Consider the following 23,313-nt stretch of genomic DNA (forward strand, 5'->3'; position numbering starts at 1 on the left):
AGGCTGCACTTACTGCTGTTCACTACTACTGATGTCATTGTTTAGTTGTTGTTGCGCTGCACTTAATAAAACTTTATTAAAGTAATTAAGATTAATATTAGCATGGAGGAGCTAATTGAGGAAGAAGAAAATAGCCAGCTCTCCTTTATACTGTTGCCTTGTATATTGATCAGATATTGTTTGGTGTTTGATTGATTCTTAACACAATAAGCTGCCTCTGTGTCTCTTACTTTTTAGTATTTAACCAAAACCACCATCTTTCCTGAAGTGATTTAGTAGCATAAATCTAACAAAACATGGGACAGAGGAGGTGAACGCTGGTCTCTGGTGTCAAAGTGGTGAGCTTTACACGTCCACCCTCAATGGTTTGAAAGATATGGGTGTTTCCCTGCCAGAGATGGTCTAATGAAACTTAGTCACATAATTGGAAGTCTGTAGTATTGAGTGTTTTTTTTGGATGGTGACCTTCAGGTACAATAACAAAACTCAGGTATCTGCTGTAAGTCCCCCAACTTCATGAATCACTAAAGTTAGACAGAAAATCAAGGATGGTAAAAATAAAAGAAAACAAACAGCAACAAAAATCTCATGTAGCAACAATGCCAAGAATAAAAACGCCAGAATAAAAATGAAAAAGACTACAACACTGCAGGTCTGAGAGTTTATTCGGCCTTCGAGGAGGCAGACATGACCAGAATACAAAGCGATGTTGGTTTGTGGGCTTCTGCTGCGTGGGCGAGTCCAACAAAATCCTCTATTTATACACACACACACACACACACACACGCAGTAAGTGTGTCTCTGGTTTTGGATCATGTATTGAGTGTTTTCTTTCTCCGTTTCGTATCGTGTTGTGTGTTGTGTCGGCCTTGTTCTGTGAAACACTTTCCAATGAACCTGCCGCTTAGAAAACACAGAAGAAAACAGTAAATCGATGATAATGACCTTTAAAAAAAAAAAAAAAAAAAAAAAACTGGTGGTGAAGTTAAAGAGAGTGAGAACCGGTCTCTTTGTGAAGGCTGAGGCGCTGATGAGACAGACAGGCTTTTTTGGTTTCTGAGGTTGGCCTTCATCCAAATACGGAGAGAGGCAGAGAGATTTCTGTAGCTTGTAAGTCGCCTGAATTCAAGGTATTTTTGTGTTTGTTCCGTATGTGGCAAAGTCAGGGTCGAATACAGGAGGAAAAAAAGACAGGAAGAAGCCAGTGTGTTTCTTTGTTGAATTTTCACACTAAATAAGAATTTAATGTATTCACAAGGACAAAAATAAGTAGAGTAGAGGAAGGGTTAATGTTAAAATAACTCTCATTTTGATATTAGACCAGGGTTCTGGTTTATAGGGAAAAAGGAAAACGTATATCACCAAAAATATCCAGAATTTGCCCTGAAACATGTCCTTTTTTAATCTATACAAAAAAACACACATCTTATATTTTAAAATAATTCAATACATTTCACATGAGAGTGGTCAGAAAACAGTTGCGTTTTTTATCACATTTGATAAACCACATGTTAAATGTTAACATAGTATTTGGTGTTTTATATAAAATCAGTTCTTTCACAAGTGATGTTACATCTCATATGTGAAATATCTGATAATCACATGTGCCTATATATGATTTTTTTTACATGTGAAATAGTATTTCACATATGATAGATTCACATCTTAACTCGAGGTCAGATGTCTGGTTTTAGTTCAGGAATTTTAGCTAATAGACAAAGTCACTCTGAGTATTAAAGGGGAACGTCGCTCATTTTTAGAATTCACATACATTCGCATTGTGCTACGGATCTACTATAAAACTTGCTTGAGTAATCATTGAATTGATGATCACACTTGAATGGAAATTTTGGCCCTTTTTTGTTCCTGAAAACCAAACTAGGTTTAAATTTCAATTCATTACAAGTGTTTGAAAATGAACTTTACTCAGATGTCAACACAATCCTTGCTGCATCTGATGATCTCAACAAGATCACATTTACTGTCTAATCTGCCAGATCATTTCACATCAAGATTTGCAATAGGATCAAATTTTGAATTATGATGGAGTTAATGAGAGTTAGTTTAGTCAAGGGCCTGTTAAGAGCCTGTGTGATACTAGCTAATAGTCTGCAGAGCATCCCAGTTCCTGTTAGCTCTCAGCTTGTAATGGAGCTGATTTGTGTTTCTTCCCTGTCTCTCGACGTTGTGGATTAGCAGGGATTTGGTCCTCCTGGCTCACCGACTTCTCTATGGGCTTTAAACAGCAGAGTGTGCTGACCTCCCCTCCTCCACCTTTTGTACCTCTGCAGCCAACACACTCTAACGAGCAGCGGTTCGTCTGGGGGTCCTCCTCACAGCCAATGAGCTTGTTTGGGTCCATCGCCAGGGAAAAAAAAATGTCACCACAGGGTTCCTCTGAAAAATGTAGAGGTTAGCGGAAGTAGAGTCGAGTTTGAAAACCTTCTTTTTCTTTTGAGATTTGAGACAGTCCAATGTTTGTGTTTGGATTATTTTGAGGCTTTCTTTTATCTTTATGTGACAGCCGATAGTGGAGAAAAAAAGGGATGATTTAGAAACAGACAGAGCTGAATGATCATGTGTCTGATTCAAACCTCTTACGTCATGGTTATGTGGTTGCATGTAAGGCTGTTACCAGCAGTTATTTTCATCTTTCATTTCCCCAAAATCCCCAAAATATCAGCTGTTCAGTTTTTGAAGATATTAAATGGAGGAAATCATGAAGCTGTTATGAGCACGCTTTTGGAATTATCCCTTGAAAAGGGACTTAAGCTCTGAGTAGATTTTTAATATTGTCATTGATCAACAAATTGGTTAATCCAAGAATCATTTCAGCATTGGTATCCAGGGTACACACTGTTAAGGTGTGATTGGCCGTTCACATTTCACACCACCTAGACCAAATTCATGTCTAGTTGCATCTTTCCATTTGCTTTAAATGCACTTGCCTCACAACCGTCAAAATTCATTGGCCCTTAAAAAACGGTTTCACAAAGGACACATCAAGGATGAGCAACCGTGTTAATGTTAGACATTAGCAGACACACGGCCAAGCAGTTGGTGAAGAAACTTGAAAAACTGAAGAATATTTGTTTGAGGTTTCTAGAAACTGTCAGTGTTCAGGAAACAATTACAAAGATGACTGTCAGTGAGCTTTCGGAGGTTTAAGATCCCCTGTTGTCTTGTGGTTTCAGAAGCCTTCATGAAGGTAGTTTTCTAAGAACTCCCAAAATCATCAGAGATTCCTGGAAGCACCATACTGGTTTCAGAAGCCTTTTGAGAAGGGTTTTCTAAGAATGTTCAGAGCATTCAGGGCCCATATCGTAGAGGTTGGCAGTCAGTTCCTCAACAATCCACAAAAGACTGAGGAACATCCATTTTTTGGAGATTTTGGGTAAACTATTACAGGCTTGCTTTATAAGTTGGTTTCTAAGGATGAAGAACCCCCATATAGTGACTGTCCACAGAAGCATGTTGTTTTTTTGTGAACTCACAATTGTCAAAGATTCCTAGAATTAGCATCAGGGTTTGAGAAGTTTTTATGTACGGCTACATCTCGGGTTTCAGAGCCACTGCTTGTATGTTTGAATTTTCTAACACCTGATATGAGTTCCTAGAAGTATTGTCAGATCAAGTCAACGTTTTTGAAAATAAGTTTGTCATGACTCTTCTGAGGCTGACAAGGTTCCTTGAAGGAACAACAGGGTTCATTAATCTTTTATGGAGCAGTTACACAGAGGCATTGGCAGAGGCACAGCCTAGCTCTCAAACAAGTAATGTTCTTTGTTCTTTTGAGGATTGTCGGTGGTTTCTAGAAACTGACAAAGTTCAAGAACTGATTACAAAAGTGTCTTCCATGGGTGAAGAACACCTTTGTTTTCAGTGTTCGTTGAAGCATTGTTGTGGTTTGAAAACCATTCATGAAGCCGGTTTTATAAGAATGCAAATGTCCAAGGATCCTTGAAGCACTGACATGGTTTGAGAACACCTTTAAGTAGGGTTTTGGATGAATGCTCTGAGGTTTAAGGAGTACCTGCTCACATCTTTGCTGTTAATGGTTAAAATCTCAGTTCTTCTTGGAGTGGAGGTTCTTGAGGACATCCTCTCTGATGTTTAAATGTCTTGATATGATTGTGCTAGGTGTAGCTTTAAAAAAAAGGGGGGGGTTGTCAAAGAGCCCTCCGAAGTTGACGAGGTTCCTTGAAGTGCTTTCCTATTTAGTAAGCCTTTCTGGAAATGAGATTCGGCACAATCTGAAGGAACCCAGAAAGGTTTTTTGAAGTTCTTTTCTTTTGAAGAGCGGAGGAGAGAAGAGAGGAGGTTCTGCTGGGGTTCAGTCCAAAGTAGTCTGATAGCATCAGGGAACATTGTGTATAAAATTGACATAGGAATTTAAAAAAACACTGCCGCAGTAATGTCCTTCAGCTGCACTGCTAAATGTATTTTGTAATTGTAAATATTAGATTATCTGGATGAACTCTGTAGCTACTGAGGAGTTTTCACTGCCTCCTGTGTGCTTTTCTTCACTTCACTTTGTTTAATGTTTCTCTTTTTGTTAAATGGATGATACTATTCGTCTAAGATCATAATAACGTGGGTTATCTGATCTGATCTGAATTGATTATGTGGCCATAATTGAGAGGAACTTAAATACCCATTATTTTTCAAAGGCCTCTTTCAAAGAAATAATCTAAAAACAAAAGGATATAATGTTTTTTACTGAGACATATTTTGTGCTGTCATGTCTTTTATTTATAAACTCTCCTTTTTTATCAAGTAATGCATTCTGTGGTTCAAGGCAGTGAAATGGGATGCTTCCCTGTTAGTTTGTGTGTGTGTGTGTGTGTGTGTGTGTGTGTGTGTGTCCAATCACCGCCTACTGTGACAGGGTTTTTTTGTTCTGCTTTGTTTTTTAATGCTGCTCTGTCTTAAACGTCCAAATTAAAACACCAGGGATTTTTGTTCGTGTGTGCTTAACATGAGCTCGGCCGGCTGAGACGGTGGAGGTGAAAAGGTTGCCGTGTTTGGACCAAAGTAAAGACCTGTGGTTGTACAGTTGTTAGATCCTCAATTCAGAATCTAGTAGGTTATTTACTGGGGTCATTGTTATCTTCACTGATATGTAATAAAGACAATGATGACCAACACAATCCAAATCCTATGATAAACAGCATTTAGTGACATTGTTCATTTTTGTGATTTTTAATTGAAAGAAATCCTTCAATTTGCAAAAGCACTGTAGGTTCTCAAGCATTTAAATCTGGTTCATTTTGGTAAAATTGAAGTTTTCAGCAATCTTTTATAATAATTCCTTATATGAATTGTATCACAATTATATGGAAAGATCAGGTATTGATATTGATGTTGTATTGATAATCTTTTGTCACAAAACATGATCACACACACACACACACACACACACACACATTCACACATTCATAAATTCTTTGCAGGTGATTATTAATTATTGTATATATAGATGAATTGTGATGACACGTCACACATCGTCTGTGAATTGAGTAATTGATGAAAGGCTATAAATGTGACGTCAATATGCCCAATTATTCTATTAAATATAAAATAGTAAAATATTGACAGAGTGCAAAATATTAATATTGTCTAAATGTGTCTTGTTCGTTTTTTTGGGAGGATAATTTATCATTTATATGGAGAGTGGAGACAGTTATACATGTAGATTATTGGGGTTTTTTTCTTTTCTTTTCTTTGTAATGCAGCAGCTGTTGTGGTGGCTGCCAATAGGGATAAAAAAAAATAAAATAAAAAGAAAGAAATATGTAGAAATGACATTATTGGCCTTCAAAAGCATGTAACCTTACCTATTCATCAGCTCCACTGGTGTGTTTATGTTATGTTAGTGTCTCACCTTAAAAATGTACAATTACACACAATAATTATACCTGTGTACACTTACACATACACATTCACATTTCCTAAACATACATACACATGTACACACACATTCACATACAGATATTTGCATCTATACATACATACGGTGCTCAACGGGATATTTTATTCAGGGCTGCTGTGGCAGAAGGGACAAAACTCCTGCCAAAGCCGGCCCCCCTCCTCCATTACAAGGTCTTGTATCTGCAACCAGACAGAAGTAATGTGAAGAGTGGATTCAGCGCTGCGTATGTGATGGCTTTAATAAAGTTCTTTTGTCAGTACTGAAGAGGAGAGATGTCTCACACATGCAAAAAAGAATGCAGAATTTTCAATGATTTATATTAATTTATTGATTTTTATTTATCTCCTTTATTTTTGTCCTATGATCAGGCTTATTTATGGCTTTACCTTCTCGCAAGAAAAAAAGTTATTTAAGGAATTAAAGGACTTTTAAGGAGTTTTTTAAAGATATAAGTGAATGAGTGAAAGAATGAGTAAATGAAGAAAGTTAAAGTTTGCCATTGATAGTGGTTTAAAATTAAATTAATCAGTGTGACATAGTGAGCAATTATGAATCATAATTTTAATAATTTCCATTCATTGTCTTCAAGTCATACTGAATAGCATGTTGTATAATAGAAAGAATGAATGAATGAAGCTAATAACTGATCATACCACTGATTATATATATATTCCCATTTTTATACACAGTATTTACAGTAAAATTTAATTGATATGATACAATGAAGAATGAATGAATTCATCTGTGGGTGTGTGAGAGGAAAAACAGAAACTGAAAAAATAATCAAATACATGTTTGTCCTCATATATTGATTTTATGGATGAATCCTTTAAAATATCTTAGATATAAAACATTCATTAATTTCTTTACGGTGCAGCCTTTTGATACTGAGAATTATACAATCATTAGTGTTGAATATAATGTTTTTTTTTAACAATGTGTTTGTAGAAATCTAAGTGCAAATTGTGCATCTAAATTGTGCAATGGTTCAATGATTTTATGGATTCATTGTGAGAACTGGTATTTTGAGGTGTGTGTAATGTCAAATTTAAGTGAATCTGTGTGTGTGTGTGTGTGTGTGTGTGTGTGTGTGTGTGTGTGTGTATGTGTGTGGTCCTGAATAAGTATTTTTAAATGCACGTGCTTCTGTGTATGGATATGCACTATTTCGGTACCGTGCAAAAGTACATTTACATATGTGTGTTTGTGTGTCTATACGGGGCTATATATATGTATACTGTACACATTTACGCGTGTGTGTGTGTGTGTTCGTGTGTGCATCTGTGCCAGTGATTTCCAGTACTTTCTCTGTGTGTGTGTGTGTGTGTTGTATGCTGTAGTGTGTGTGTGTGTGTGTGGGAGTCTTTGTATACGTGCCAAACCGGTCCAGCTGGCATCAGTCGTAGCTGAAGCCGAGGCCGCTGTATCGGTCACACACAAAAAAACACACACACACACACACACACACACACACACAGTCGACCACATTCCCATTCTGTACGCCTGTAATTATCAACCTCTTCTGCATCGACTACCACGTTGGCGTGTATTCAGCGCTGGTCTATACACGCCTGATTCAAACCCTTCACCACGTACACGCTTTATTTTCCTCCACACACGCTCGCTATAAAACCCCTCCATTTCATCTCGTACGGCTGCACCGACCGCAGAATGTAATTACACACTAACCGTGGTTTGATATTTAGACTGGCTGAAGATTTAAGGTTTTATCCAAAAAGAAGGTCTGTGTGGTAAAAATAGGCTGGAAAGTGGTCCCGCAGCTCAGAGAAGAGGAAAGCCTGTTCAGAAGCTGGAGAGGAAATTAGCTTTGTTGTCTATACGCCGCTGCAGTCGGTGCATTTTCGAAAATTCATCAGACGCCCTTTTTTCCCAGCCACTCACACTCAGTTTGTGTTTTAAAATGATGGTCGGTTACCTGCCAAAGAGGCTTCACCTCCCTGTCATGTACTGATCAATCCTTGGCCCGCATTTAAAGAGTTCCGGTGTCTGATTTCATTCAAACAAACGTCTGACCCAAGATGTTCTATAAAGAGTTGAGGAAGGTGAGGGGAGCCTTTTTTCTCACATCCACTAAATGTGTGTCAGATGGAGGGTTAAGGCTTAAGGAACATGCACACTGGAAAGGACAGAACTTCAAAAAGGATACAAACTGATAGAAAATCACAGTTCACTAAATGCTTCATATGGTGAAAATTACAAAAAGAAAGTGTCAAGAGAGCATCTTTAGTTCTTGTACCATAAAAGCAACTCTAAGAATCACATCATGGGGCATTGATGGGTTGGAGGCTGAAGCTTATTTTATGCTACAACAGTATCTGTGGTATGCACACCATCTCCAAACTTAAACAGTGGTCGGGGTCACTGCGATGACCGCACAAGTCACATTGAACAGTTAATTTCTGTATGGAGATGATTCGTAAATAATGTCAAATTCACCACTAATGTTGCAGTTGCACATACAAAAACATAAAGTAAAATGTCACAACTCCTGCAGTTTGAGGATGCATGCATACAGCTGGAACTATAAGAAGTGTAATGTGGCCTCAGGGCTTTGCTAGATGTTTCTGTGTGGCTGCAAAGGGAGTACAGACACCATCTGAAGTGTTTAAGTAGGTTGCTAGGGTGTCACTAGGTTAGGGTTGGCTGCTGACGATATTATTGCTCTGTTGGCCATCATAGGCAATGTTGCAAATCAATGAGCATCACTGATTTATGACAGTATTGCATTGTTATTTTTGCATTGATGTGATGAAGTACCTCAGTTTGTCTTTTACTTAACTGGATTACCCTCCAAAAATATTATTATTATAAAACATTTTATATCAAAAAGTCTCCAATTGATTTTCCAGAAAATACTACTATATTTTATATTATATATCAATGTACATTTATATATCAATATTGTAATAATAAAATTGAGTGAGAGGGATGGATTTTTCCTACAGTAGGTTACTAGTAGGTGGTTGCTATGACGTTTAGGGTGGTTGGCAGGGTTTTATAAGATACCCACCAGGGTGTAGACCAAATCACTGTGACGTCACGCTAACAAACATTGTGATTGGTTCTATTCAAGGTGGTTGTTAGCTGGTTTCTATGGTGTTAGTGTTAGCTGCTGATGAGTTTTAGTGTGTCCCAGGTAGTTGCTACTGTGTTCATACATGGTTGCTACATCTTTGCTACGATGTTCAAGCAGTTGGGAGGACATCTGTAAATGCTTGGGCCATGTCCGAAATGACTCCTCATTTACTACAGCGCACTATATTTATTGTTCACTATTTGATGTTAGTGTCTGACCATTTAATGTGAAACTTATGCACTATGTGGTCCCCAAAAAAGGGGGGTTGCCTGTCCAGTAAACTATTGAGTCTCCATGGACCAACAATTGTGCAATGGGAGAAAGTGAGGGAAGTGCAGAACAATGCCATGGACTGTATGGCAAACCTTCAGAACGGGTAGTGTAGTTTATTCTTGAGTTTTGTCTTTTTTTTTCTTAGATATGAATATTATTTTTACCAATTCTACATATAGTTTTTTAAGTTTATAGTCTATTTGTTGTGTGTGTATCTGTTGATCAGTTACAAGGATAAATAAAGTCGTGTTGTACTGAGTTGAATTGAATTTTTTCGTCTAGATCACTTGTGATTTGAATAGATGATTTTCTGCTGTAAAACATTACAAACTCAATGGTTTTATAGCATCAACAGCTAGCTGAGAAGGATTTTGTCTCTTTTCTTGTAGATGTTTCTAACTGTCACCTGAAGACTGTAGATCTTGTCTCACATTTGTTTTGTTTTGTCTGTACATGCAAAAAGACTAAATCTAAAATCTAAACAGACCTAAAAGAATGTAGAGAATGAAAGTGCTATTTTGGTTTTCAAAGCTGGATTTTGTAGCATAAAGAGCTCTTTTCCCCCGTATATGGATCTATGCATTGCAGGCACAGCAGATGTCTGTTTTGTTGTAGCTACATTCAAAGTAGGCTACTGGGAGATCCGCAAGCAGAAAACATACATAACACAAACTGTGAAGACTGTGATCAGGAAAACTGGCTTTGGCTGTTTTCTACTGAACATCATTCACTGTGTTTCCAAAACAAATTGCAAATGAATAACCTTATGAAAGAAATATACTTTTAATGTCCCAGTGAAATATTTTGTCACCCTCATGTATGTTAATGGGGTGGACAAAAAAGTAGGGGCACTTTTCAATATAATGCTTTCCAGTTCACCACCACCACCCACTACAACCTCAATAATGAACATAAAGTAAAATTATCACCTTTCTGCCAATGTCAACAAAAACTGAAAATGCATAAAGGCAGAGCTGTTGTATTGGATTGCATTAGATGACATAGGTGTTCCTAATGAGGTGCTTGGTGTGTGTATGTCCCTATTGGGTAAAGTCAAAATCCATAGTACAAATATAGTGCATCCTATATACACATACAACAGTGAGTGTTGAGTGAATTGGTCAATTTAGGAATCAATAATCAAACTAATTTTACCATCTCATACATTTAAGTTATTTAAAGAGGCGACTAAATGAGAGAATGAATGGATGAAGTAAATAACTGCTCATGTAGCAGGTTTTATGTTGCCCGATTTTCCACAAACAGCTTCTAAAGTTAAATCTAAGTACAGTTGGTGAAGAATGAATGTATGTATGAATGGACAAATGACTGAATAATCATGCTGTATTGTGTTGTCTTGTTTATTGTTACCTGTTTATACTATATATTCCCTCTACTAACCATCACCTCTCTTTTCTCTTTCCTCCTCCTGCAGGTAAAACAGAGAGGAGTTCATACTCGTACGGCAGAGAGTCCAACCCACACTGCCACCAGGTCAGTCTCATTTTAAATGCCTTGTTTCATTTAAAGCAGAGTGGGCATGTCACTCAGCTTTAGTGCTCTCTTTGTGTGGAAGCAGTGAATGTAGTGAGGGCGACAGAGGAGAGAAAAACTCTGCCTGGGTTTGTTCTAAGGTCAGTGGTAGAGGATGTTCAGTCCCGGAGACGAGGGATTTAAGCACTTGACTCTTCATCCCTGGCCCTGGACTTTAATGACTGTGAACGGTTGTGTAAAAGTGGACGGCAGGAAATGTGTTCATGTGGCCAAGCACACAGCCTGCTGAACTTTAGCAAGGCAAGAACGCTCACATCCTGTAGATGGAAAATATCTGGGTCGAAACCAATAGGAAGCAGCAAGGACAGACCTAAAGTGTTCTAAGGTGCTGCTTTTGTTAAACGTTTATAGAGTGGCTAGTAACCTATGCTTTTTGCTATTGTAGTGTGTCATTGAAAGCAGAGAATGGCAGAAAGAAGCTCTGATTGCTGTTAGACTCACTCGTTATTGAAAGTTATTGAAGGCTACATCGCTGTCTGTGATCACTGTTCCATATGTTTTTATATGGAAGAAATGCTCTTGTTTAAAGCTGCATTGGTTGTTGTTTGTTTGATTGTTTTTTGGCCACTTGGGTGCAGCGGCCAAGGTGTGAACACATTAACATATTACTATCTTATAAAGATGGCAAACATTAGCCTAAATCCACATCCAGCAGACACAGAGCAACATTACTGAAGTCATGCTTGTCTCCACTTAATGAATGTTAGTTCAATATTCACTCTCCTTATCACTCTGTTTTGGTCACTCGGGGGGAAAAAAAATCAGTCAAATGTTCCACTTCCTTCACCATAATCACTAACTTTGTCTGTCTGCAGTTTGGCACCAGACAAGTATTACAGTAGGTTTATCAGACCTTGTTTCCTGAGAACAGCTGCCTGTTGATGCTTGAAACAGGGTTGATAAGAGGAGAGTACGCAGGCTGGAAAACCAAAATTTTAAGCTAAAAGAGGCTAAAAGCTCAGTAAAGCTTCAAATTTGGTGATAATTCTATGTAGGTTCATCTCAAGAAATTGTATTTGTAATTTCATTCACTTTTAATGCTTTAAAGGGTCTTTGACTTGGTTGCAGATATTGTTACCTGCAGATATGTGTTTTTTATGTATCATATTGTGTCTTTAAAGGCAGCAGCACCAACAGGTGATTTGGTTGTTTTATCATCTTGCATAATCATTTATTTAAAGTTCACACAGAGCACTCACAGCTTCTTATGTGTCAATCACTCTCATGACTACTAAAAACAACAGCTGTCGTACGTTTTTTTTATGTTTTTATGTTTTCCAGAGATGCCTAACTTCATCACTTATTCTCAACTTCATAAAACAAACTGATATTAATTTTAACTTTAAGGATTATTGTTCTAAAAGGAATATGTATCTGTGGCGGTGGCGCCAGGTGTTGTGAGGACTTTGGTAATGGCTGGGTCTGAATCTACACTGCAGTTTTCCCGCTCAGTTCTCACGGACCATATGCATTCATGAGAAGATGCACGGCAATAATTAAGAAAATATACATATGTTGGTGTTTGATTCTGCCGGCGGAATATTAAAGAGAGACGGGCTTGATGTGCTCGCTGTAATTTGACAACCACCTTTTGGTTTTTGAAATTAAAAAATCACATACGTTCCGTTCGAACGCAGGCTGTTCCGCGTACCGGCTGAGTCTGATGTTATGGATTTCCTTATCTTTGAGTCTTGAACATCTATTAATTAAAGCTTATCAAAGAAAGTGCATTTCCTTGCTTATGAAAGTCAAAGTCACGCTAGAAGATGTTACGGATTATGATGAATATATGAAGGCATTACATTTCCTTTTGCAGAACATGATGTTTGAGTTTCCGATCAGATGAAAGGTGATTGATCACTGTGGGGAATTAGATCAAATTATTTAACTGCTCAGTAATTCAGATATATAGATCACTACGCCTTTCATAGTTGCAGTGGAACTGTGTGACATGTAGAAAGTAACACTTTTAATAGTCAGGGTTGAGACGGCAGAAGTTATAACATTGTACAAACATAAACTAGCAATTCAAAATGATGACTTGGAAACCTTTTTTAATAATAGACAGGTATTGTAATGAAGAGTTATGAAAGAATATTTTATTATACAGTCACCGCTATGCTACCACAGTCCTAAAGCTCATTATGTTGACACTGATGTTCATTATAACTCACCGTGTCTGATGAGCTGCTTGTCCCCGCACATTGTACTGCACTCGAAAGGCGGGACTGTAGTCGAGACTGTCAGTCTTATCTCATCCGTCACTTCTAGCTCGGGCTGATTTCATGCAAATGAGAACATCCAGATTCACACGAGTAAAAGTTTGCAGAGAGGGTCGTACGTGTTAAAGCACCTACTGTAGTGTTACCTGTGGGTAATGATAATAAAAATTCTGGGTTTTATTAAACACAGAGTATGTAATTTCTGTCGCTGAGGGTCTCTCGGTCAAAACAATAACAAAAGATGGTTTGAAGTAACGTGGGATGATGGGAGTTGTTGTCTTCATTTTTTAACAACCAGCTTCTTCGGGTTTGGATTACTTAAGTGTTCATCGTTCAGGATGTTTTTACCGGGAGCCAAATTATCCGCAGAGGTCTCCTCCTCTCCAGAACAAACTGATCTGGTTATTAAAACAGGTAAAAACACTGAATAAAGCAGTTTCACATAAAAAATGTTGTGTTTTTCTGACACTGTTTGGTGGGCACAGGACGTCTGGTAGGGGCTGTTAGCTGAGATGCTGCTAACCTTTGCTCAGCTTGTTTCTCTGATAACTTGAGATCCAGAAGTTCAGCAGGTTTTGCTGAATTATCTGCAAAGGACTCCTCCTCCGCATGACCGTGGACGTTTGTGTAGTGGTTTGGGTCTCGGCTTCAGAACCGTTACACCCCTAATGCCAAATCTCATCAACATGCAGTCTTTTGAAGGTCAAAGGTCACTCAACATAATTGAAGCAATTTGATTTCTTAAGTTTTCTAATTTAAATTAATTGTTAAAATAAACACGATTAACTTCGTATTCACTTAAATTTAGAAAATGCATTTCTATATTTATCTTTTTTTTTTTTTTAGGAAATTAGCTGACCCCAAGGCGGGGAATGGATCCTCTGTGAATAAATCAAGTACAAAAGTCAAAACCTACAGCAGCAACAAAATATTCAGCCGAATGAACCTAACACTACTATTATCCAATGCAGTTTAAACTTCCAGCGATGTATTTCTGTATTTCGATATTTTCGAAATACAGTGCTAAAATGCTACATACACTATGCTTCAGCTATAAAAATCCAATAGTTTTACATACAGTATAATAGTATGATACTCAGTGGGGTAGTTTTTACTGAATTTGAAGTTATTTTTTGAAAGTACTTCCTCCACCACTGCTCACCGATCACACAAGTGGTGAAAGATGGAACGGTGCGATTCACTGGGGTCCAACTTGTAGTCTGTCATGTCTCAGCCAAGTCTCTGCAAGAATTTATGACTCTATTTTACGCCTAATCTGACACAGTGACCGTCTCAAAAGACAAATTATTGGGTCTAATTTCAGCATAAGACGAGCGCTTGAAGAGAAGCATGAGTGTCTCTGCTTAGTGCAGGGAGGATGTTTACAGGAAGTTTAGAATGTACAGTGTGTTTGTACAGAATATACAAACACACTTCTACTGAGATTCAGATTTTCAAAATGTTTATTAATGACATCAACTAACTTCAGCTTTGATGTCAAAATGAGAAAAATATATCAAACTGGATTTACTAGATATTTTCCACGTAATGTCTTTCCCTTTCATTTTGACGGAAGCTTAGAGATGAACACCAGTGATGATGATACAGAGGATCTGTCTAATAACAGCAGAAATGGTTGCCAACAGGGGTGATCAAACCAAACAAAATGATTGACGGTGGTCCAAATGTGGTTGCCCGGGGTAACTGGACAGCTGTTGCTGTCAAGCCATGTGAATGAAGAGAATACTGAAAGTAGAGTGAAGGAAAGCAAGAATCCCAGTGTGGTATCTGAAGGACTCGTAATAGTTTTTGGACTTTAGTACCATAAAGACCTTGATGCATTTTGGTTTTGATCTTTTTCTTTTTGTCCTGAGGACAGGATTTGGCCCTGACTGCTTTCTCAACAAAGACAGACAGACACACACACACACACAAAGAGTAGAAACATGATGGTCATGTCTGCCTCATGACAAGTGTGTCAGTTGTACTGGAATAATTTTCTTACCGATGTTTTTTTCACTGGCGGAATTATATATAGCTGCTGGTCAAGTTTGAGTTTGTTTAAAATATCCTCTCAGCCTCACTCAGTTCACAACTTCATTTGTTTTCTCACTCAGCACTTTGGGAATTTTTATGTCAGAATAATCAGTTGTTTATTCATTTATTTGCTGATTTGTTCATTTATTTGTGCAGTCTTCCATGTATTCACTCTTTTATTCTTTCATTTGGATCATTTATACGTTCATGTTTCTGGTCATTCATTCAAATACTCCTCGGTTTGTTCATTTACTGATTCATTTTTTCTTGTGGTACTTGAGATTAATCTGTTTGATTTGATTCATTCATTCATTTGTTTGATTTTTTGGCCATTTCTTACCTCATCAGTGTCAATATGCATTTATTTCTTTGTTCATTTATTAATTTGACTGCTCATTCATTCATTCATTCAGTTATCTACTCCTGTATACATTGGAAAGTTTGTTAATTTATTGACTTACTATGTTCAACCATTCATCCATTGGTCCAGCTGATCACTCTTTCATTCATGCACACATTCATTAATTTATTAGGTGTTTCATTCATTCATCTATTCTTTCCTTTACCCATATATGAATTAGATATTTGTTTCATATTTGCAGGGGTCAACCATCCATCCATTGGTCCATCCGATTACTCCATTGATTCAGTTGGAAATTCATTCATCCATTCATTCATTTATTCAGTTAATCACCCATATATCTGTTTGGAAATTTGTTAATTGATTCATTTACCATGCTCAACCATCCATCCATTGGCCCATGTGATAACTCATTCATGCACTCATACAATCATTCATTTGTTACGTGGGCTGTCCATTCAATCAGTGAAACATTCATTCATTAACTTATATTTTCATCAGGGAGGTGGTTAATTAATTCATTTTCTATGTTCAACCACCTATACTTTGTTTGATCACTCATTCATCCACGCATACATTCTTTCGTTTATTAGGTGTTTCATTCATTCTTCTATTTATTCATCCATTCATTTATTTACCCATATATCTATTAGGTAGTTTGTCATATATTTGCAGTGTTCAACCATCGATCCATTGGTCCATCTAATCATTCCATCATTCACTCCTTCATTCATTCATTATTTCTTTCAATTATTCACACACACAGCCATCAGGAAGTTTGGTTATTTATTCATTTACTATGCTCAGCCATCCATCCATTGGACCATCTGACCATCACTCATTCATTCACTCATACATTCATTAGATGATTCATTCATCCAACCATCCATTCATCCATTTTGTTTGGTTGTTTGTTCATTTATTCATTTACAAGGTTCTGTTTGCCATTTATCCATCACCCCATCTAAACACTCCTTCATTCACACATTCATCCCTTCTTCATTTGTTCATTCATCGGTCCGTTTGTTGCTTTCGTCTATTTGTCGTCCATTTGTTGTTTTGACCACTCTCCAACAAATCCACCCATTTATCCATCTGATCACTCATTAGTTCACTATTCATCCATATACTGTATTCATTTGTTCATCTGTCAGCTCATTTGTTGACTTGATCGCTCTCTGATCCATCAACCCATCCATCCATCCCTCCATTTATCACAGACTCGCTGATCTTTTATTTATAACCACCTCTGATATCCAGCTGTGGCCTTTGTACGAGGCTATAGCAAACTTTAGAGGACAAAAATATGAAATAAATCAAACATTACTGCCTCACTGGCCATTTTCCTACTGGGCTGCTGTCAAATTATCCTTCTACACAGTCTGAATGGCTCCTGATGGAAATTGTTTGGAAATGGCAGATAAATTTACATGCTGGGCTGAAGTCCAATATCCTCTGGCTTCATCCTCGGCTGTTAGTGAAAATTCTGTCCTTGTAATAAAAGAAAAAAAAAAAAACACTTAGAGGGGAGGATGAGCTCAAATGCTAACAGCAGGCAGATTTCCAATGACCTCAGTTTATTCCTCAATTCTCTGACCAAACCAAATAGATTTGTACCATTGGTGTTTTGAGGTAATTTAGGTTTCAATTCTACGTCTTGGCTCCGGTTTTTGTTTTAGAGTGTGAAAGTTTTAAATTTACAAAATTTTGTTATTGTGTTCAATAAAAACCACAAATCTGCAAATCTCCTCCAGCTGAGTTCCAAAACATTCAGCCTCATTATCAGACTAAATTGTAATTTTGGTTCACTATATTATTCAATCTGACATTGTGTTCATGTTACCCCCCATTTACGTTTGTTGACATTTTTCTGGCACAGGAAGATGACATCCTTAAGCTCACCTACAGAGCACTGATTGGCTTGATTGTATTTCCAACCACAGGAACAGCCGTCACTGGGCACAAAAGCAGATCTATTTAAAAATATTGTGGGCAGCGTCTAGATCCAATAATTGTCAAGATATCTCTGTCTGGACTAAAGCAGTAGACCAACTGACATTGCCATACCATTAGCTCTTAGTGATGTGATTGGGGAGTTTTGTCATCACATAGTCAAAATGTTCTGTCACTGAATTTTGATTGGTTTTAATCCAGTTTGATGCAGAATTTATGTGGTGCAAAAACTGTTTAGGAAAATGTTAATCATCATTTCAGAGAATTATTTTCAGGATTGTGTCAGGCGCAAGTTTAGATAAATTGTATTACATCATTTCAATAGGAATAATGTGACACTCCGATTCGACTGAAGTAGCACTAGGTCGCGTCAATGACGAAGGAGCATAAAGTGAGTTTTGTCAACATGCACTGGTTGTATTGTTGTATTCCATGTGGTCAAGTTAGTTGTAGTAGTGAAAAGCAGGTGGATGGAGCCGGATGAAAACAGAGGTCTTAAACCATGCTGTCCCAGGAAGTGCGCCGGGCTTTGAAGCCAATTTAACATAGTGGTCAAACCGTGAAATTACAACCTCTGGGCTGGCACACAATCATGGGAAAAGGAGCGGCTGTAAAGCGGTGAATACATTTTCTGAGCGTCACAACGTCCAAGTTAGCTGGAGGACTAAACTGGACGTTAGCCATCTCGACCGGCGGAAGTCTCCAGTGAGCATGCCCCATGGGCGCTGGGGCCCATAGAGCATGAGCAGTACGTTTCATCCAGGTAATTTCTTTACAGCGGGAAGTGGCTTCTTTGGCTTCATGCACCACTGAGCAACTTTCATAGGAATGAATGGGGCCCCGCCTCCAACATTGTATCCAGTTCTCTTTATAAGCCATGCTTAATGGCCTATAGGAGGTGCTAGAACACTTAAACAAAATAGATACAATGATTTTATCTTTATTATCATTTTATTTTTATTTATCATTTTGATGTTTTTCAAATAATTTTATTTGTACTGATTTCCACATGGTCTTTCAAACTAGCCCTTCTGTCTGACTTCACTGTAGACAATGGATGGATGGATAGTCCATCAGTGTCTAATGGTCTAATTTCTGTCCAAGAGAAAAATACACTACAGTGTTTATTTTCTGCACAACAGAGCTTCTCTTTTCCACTACTGATGTGTATATGGTATGAACTGACTGCTTGTATTTGAAGCTGACAGTGCCATAGTGATTCTCTCCTAGCTGTAAATGAGTGGTGGGGGCTGGGAAACATGGCCTCCTGCCAATGTACGAGCCCAACCCCCCAACAGCCTGCTCCCCTAAAAACATCCAAACACCCTCCAAAAACCATCGTCTGTTGGCTGAAGGTGGCATGAATACATTCAAAACACCAGGGATGGAAAGGGACTGAGTCTGTTGTTTGATTACAGGTGACATCATGGATGAATTTTTGTTTATGTATTTACTGTAATTTAACTTGCAGGTGAAATTACATTTATTCAAAATTATACATATTTTAATGTAGTTGTGTGTAATAGACATACCAGAAACTATCTTTTACTTTCATTTTTGTTCACCTCGTGCGGTTTGTAGCAAGATTAATCATTGAGTTGGTATGAAAGTGCAGTTAACAGTCCCACGACAAGGTCTGTGAAGTAGCTGTTCTGGTGGTTTTAATCATACACATGATCTTCATCAGCAGATAGATTTGCTCAGTTGTCATAGAAATGTAGATGTTTATTTCATTTTATCTGAGAACTTTAAGGACTTCTTGTTTGTGTTTGTTCATAAAGACAAGACTCATTCTTGACCTAGCAGTAGTTGACAAAACAGTATCACCTTGAGGTTCATATCGATCATATCACATGATCTTATTGTCCATCTTTGACACTGGAGATTGCTGTTCACATCCTATCACCTATCAGTAGACAACATTACTTTCTTTTAACCATGACCATCACCTTATCCAAGTAATTTTTGTTGCCTAATAACCAATAATGGAATAGTTCAACCTTTTTGGGATGGTAAAAATGGAGGAGTTGTGCTCTGGAACTATTTCTTGGCTAACAACAGCGGGGTGAAGTCACTTCCTGGATTTCGTTGTCACAGTGAGGTTAACTTGCAACCTGTGGAGATGCTGCAAAGATGTACTGGGCAGATGGATAAACTGCCATTTGTAAAGAAATCATTCCAACATGTAACTCCCCCTAAAACCAAAAACAAATGAGATACAATCTGTTTCCCACTGCTTCCAGTCTTTATGCTAAGCTAGGCTAACCCCATCCTGACTCCACGTTTGTAGGGTTGTAGGGTTACTCCACCAATTTTTCACCTTTTACTTGTAATAAAGAGTACTACTTAGCCTATGAAAGCAGCTGTGTAATGTCCTCTGTGTCTCTGAAGGGAGTTTTCCAAAGTCTGAGAAAATAACCCTGATGATGTCATCGTCTGTGATTGGGCTTGAGACTTTAAGTTTTTAAAAGAAATGCTGTGTCTGGGGGACGCAGAGTTTGAAGGATGTGCATTTACCCGGCAGGGAGTCTTTCCCTGCCTGGGAGTCACTATTTAGTTGCATTATCTGAAATATCAAATCCAGCTTTTTGGAGCTTGACATATACTAGGGAGGCCAAGTCAGGATATCTTGGCCTCTGCTGTCCAGTTTTGACCATTATTTTAAAAAATCTGTCTTTTGTAAGTCCAGCAACGTTATGACAGTTCAATGCTAAAATGCTGGGATGCACCTTTAACACACAGGCATGAGACTGATATTGGACAACCCATTTCACTCTGAGAAAGGAGGCAAATAAGCGCATTTGCCAAAATATTGAACTAATATATGTCTTCAACCAAACTTTAACTATATGGCAGATCAGAAAATGATCAGTGACAACAGACCACTTTTGTTGTTTAGGCATAAGGGCTTGTTGAACGTGGCCTACCTGAAAATGTGTGACATATCTCAAAAACTATTGACCAGATTTTGATTATTTTTATTTGGTATCAGGATCAAATGAACAGATTTTTTAAAATGTTCTGATCTAATTTCTGCTCCACAGAAGATGAACCCTTTAGGATTTTGATGGCATCATGGCCCTCCCACGAGCACCACCCTCAATACAATCTTAATTTATTAGGTTCATTGCTATCAAGCCTCATCATCAGTATGTTGTTTGTTCTCACCACGTTTTTTATGGAGATTTCTGTGGCTTCAGTGCTGCTGAGAGTATCACCTGAGCTCCCATAACCACCGTTGAAACACCCTCATGGGTTGTATTAATGTACAGTACACACACACACACACACACACACACACACACACACACACACACACAGTCATGTTTCTATCACTTCAGAGGACATTACATTGACTTTAATTTCCTGGAGACTTATCCTAACCTTAACCATAACCACTACTTGCCTAACCCTAACCTTAACATAACCCTCAACTAACCTTAACTTTAAACCAAGTCTTCACCCTAAAATTAATGATTTACGTCATAAGGGAGGCAAGTCCCCACAACATGACTGTGTCAACAGATTCACATCCCCACAATGTGGCCTCTCTATGGCTGCTATCTAAAGGGAAATTTTGTCTACATAAGCAGAAAAACCCACATCATCTGGATGAAAGGATGGGAGAAGATGATCCTCCCCCTTCATTCTCTCTCTCTCTCTTGTTCTCACCACTGCTATCTTTGAAAGATATGTTTACATTTAGATAAGAAAGCCCTCTAGCACCTGTGGGAATTATGACTCTGGTCCATCAGGAACAAAGGAGGAAGTCAGGCCACAGAGTGATAATTTTAACTCAATCCAAGAAGTTTTTGTAACCTTATTTTAACCCAAACCATGATCTTTCCCTAAACATAGCCAAGTTTGTTTTACACCCAACCAAATGTTAGATCATAAAACTGATGTATTTGTCCGATATGTGACAGTTATGGAAGGCACAGACGTCGTCCTGCTGATTAGAAAATGCAGTTACAAAATATGTATTTTGATGTTTAATTGTGAGGACTTGTTGCCCTCTCTTACTGTCTATCATTCCCTCTCTCACACACTCTTTATATCTTCTTGTCTTGCTGTTTTTCAACATTTTCCTCCTTCTCTCAGTTTCCCCTCACTCTGTCGTTCATTCAAGCCAAAGCCACTGTGTCAGCCATACACACACACACACGCACACACACACACACTCAGCCACACGGACTCTCAGCCACACCAAAGTGTGCCTGTCATCCAGTTATCGCCTCACAGATCAGTAGGTTAGTTGTCGGCCGGCAGCTACAGCTGAGGCAGCAGCAGTCTGGATGTGAGGTTCTGGTGGAATGCAACATGAAAAAAAAGCCTTTAACCCTTCTCTCTCTCTCTCACACAGACACACACACACAGACACACACAACCACACATCTGTCAGTAAAAAGTGCTGAAGGCTCCGTTTTGAAGCTGTGTGAGGTTTCAGAGGAGCTTAGAAGCTGCATTTACCTATTAAAAAAAGGTGCACACACACATACATACATTTATATTAAGCACATGTATGTAGATACGGTATTCCACAACCTTACATTTACTCTCTTGCAAACACACACACTATATTAAAATAAATTAAAAATGTTATTTATGTTTTTATGGAATATGCAGGTATATCTGTTAGTAATTAAAGCTCAGCAGCTCCACTCAGTATTACCTACATGACTCAAATCTAAAGTGCGAGCTGTGTTGACTTTCCATCACCTGCTTTGACTGCAGCAGGTGTGTGTCGTCCTCAGCTTCCCGTTCACTCCTCAGCAGTCCTTAACAAGCTGAACCGGTCCTTTTAAACACTCTGAGGGGCTCTCCAAACACACCGACCTCTGACCCCCACACCTCTCTGACAGGTCAAGAGCCTGCAGAGAGAGATAGAGTCATCCTATTACTGAAGCAGACAGCGGCTCTGTAGTCTCTATCTCTGTCTTTATCGGTAGTTCTCATTTGCTGGTTTTTTTTAAAAATCTCCCCATATATTTATAAAAGTAGGTTTTCTTTGAGGTATAAAAAACACAATGAGTCCTTTGATGCTCTGGTGCTTTTCAGTATGTCCCTTTTATCAGCCTTTAATATGTCTGAGTGGTTATATGGGAGTGTACGATCGTCTCTGCAAAACTGACCTGAGATTTTGTGCAATGGCAGGGAAGGAAAACATGTGGTATGAAGTCATTTCAGCATGTTGTTTCAGTGGTTTGTTGTTGTATGTGTAGCCATAACGTCTAATGTGACTTCAGTGTAAAAGATTGGGGACAAAATCCACAGTCCTGGTTCTGTGTGAAAATGCATTCTAGGTTCAGCTGAAGCTAATTTGAAGCATCAGCAGACGAAGAGTCAGACAATAAAAGTGGGTATCTCCAAAATTACAGCTGCTTTAGTATGAAAGGTGTTGATTTACAACAAATTTCTAATTTGCAAATTTGTGTTTTTGTCTGATCCCTGTTGCTTTGCTGCCTCTCTCTATCAAGATGCAATATTTCCACAGATCTGTGGAATGTGTCGGTATGAAGGCCAGGCATAACTCTGTGTGTGTGCGTGTGTGTGTGTGTGTGTGTGTGTGTGCGTGTGTGCGTGTGTTTGGAAGGCCGACAGTTCCTGTGCGTGGGCTTTACAGTGGAATCTGGTTACCAAGGGAGTATGTGTGTGTGTGTTCATCACTTCATTCAGTCCGTGCTGACCAATGGCGTAGCAGCCAGAAATACAAGCCCACAACAGCTGGTCTTGAAGTCAAGGAAGAAAAAAACAAGGGCAAGTCAAAGACTGTTTACATGACGGGAAATATCAATATATATTATATATACATACAAAATAAATAAAATCTATCTATCTGTCATAAATAACTCTTCTCTCCTCTTATATCCACCCATCCTGTGCA

General features: G+C 38.3%; 1 protein-coding gene across 10 annotated transcripts in view; it reads left to right on the top strand.

Annotated features, from left to right (window-relative positions):
- Positions 1-23,313, top strand: part of LOC121885499 (transcription factor 4-like) — a 333,572-nt gene that overhangs the window by 198,666 nt on the left and 111,593 nt on the right. For all 10 annotated transcript variants that reach the window (XM_042395007.1, XM_042395003.1, XM_042395006.1 and 7 more), the window contains one exon: positions 10,738-10,796. In XM_042395007.1, coding sequence (XP_042250941.1) covers positions 10,738-10,796 — 59 coding nt within the window. The remainder of the gene's footprint in view (positions 1-10,737; positions 10,797-23,313) is intronic.

The sequence above is a fragment of the Thunnus maccoyii genome, chromosome 19 (genome assembly GCF_910596095.1).
Source record: "Thunnus maccoyii chromosome 19, fThuMac1.1, whole genome shotgun sequence".
Lineage (NCBI taxonomy): Eukaryota > Metazoa > Chordata > Actinopteri > Scombriformes > Scombridae > Thunnus > Thunnus maccoyii.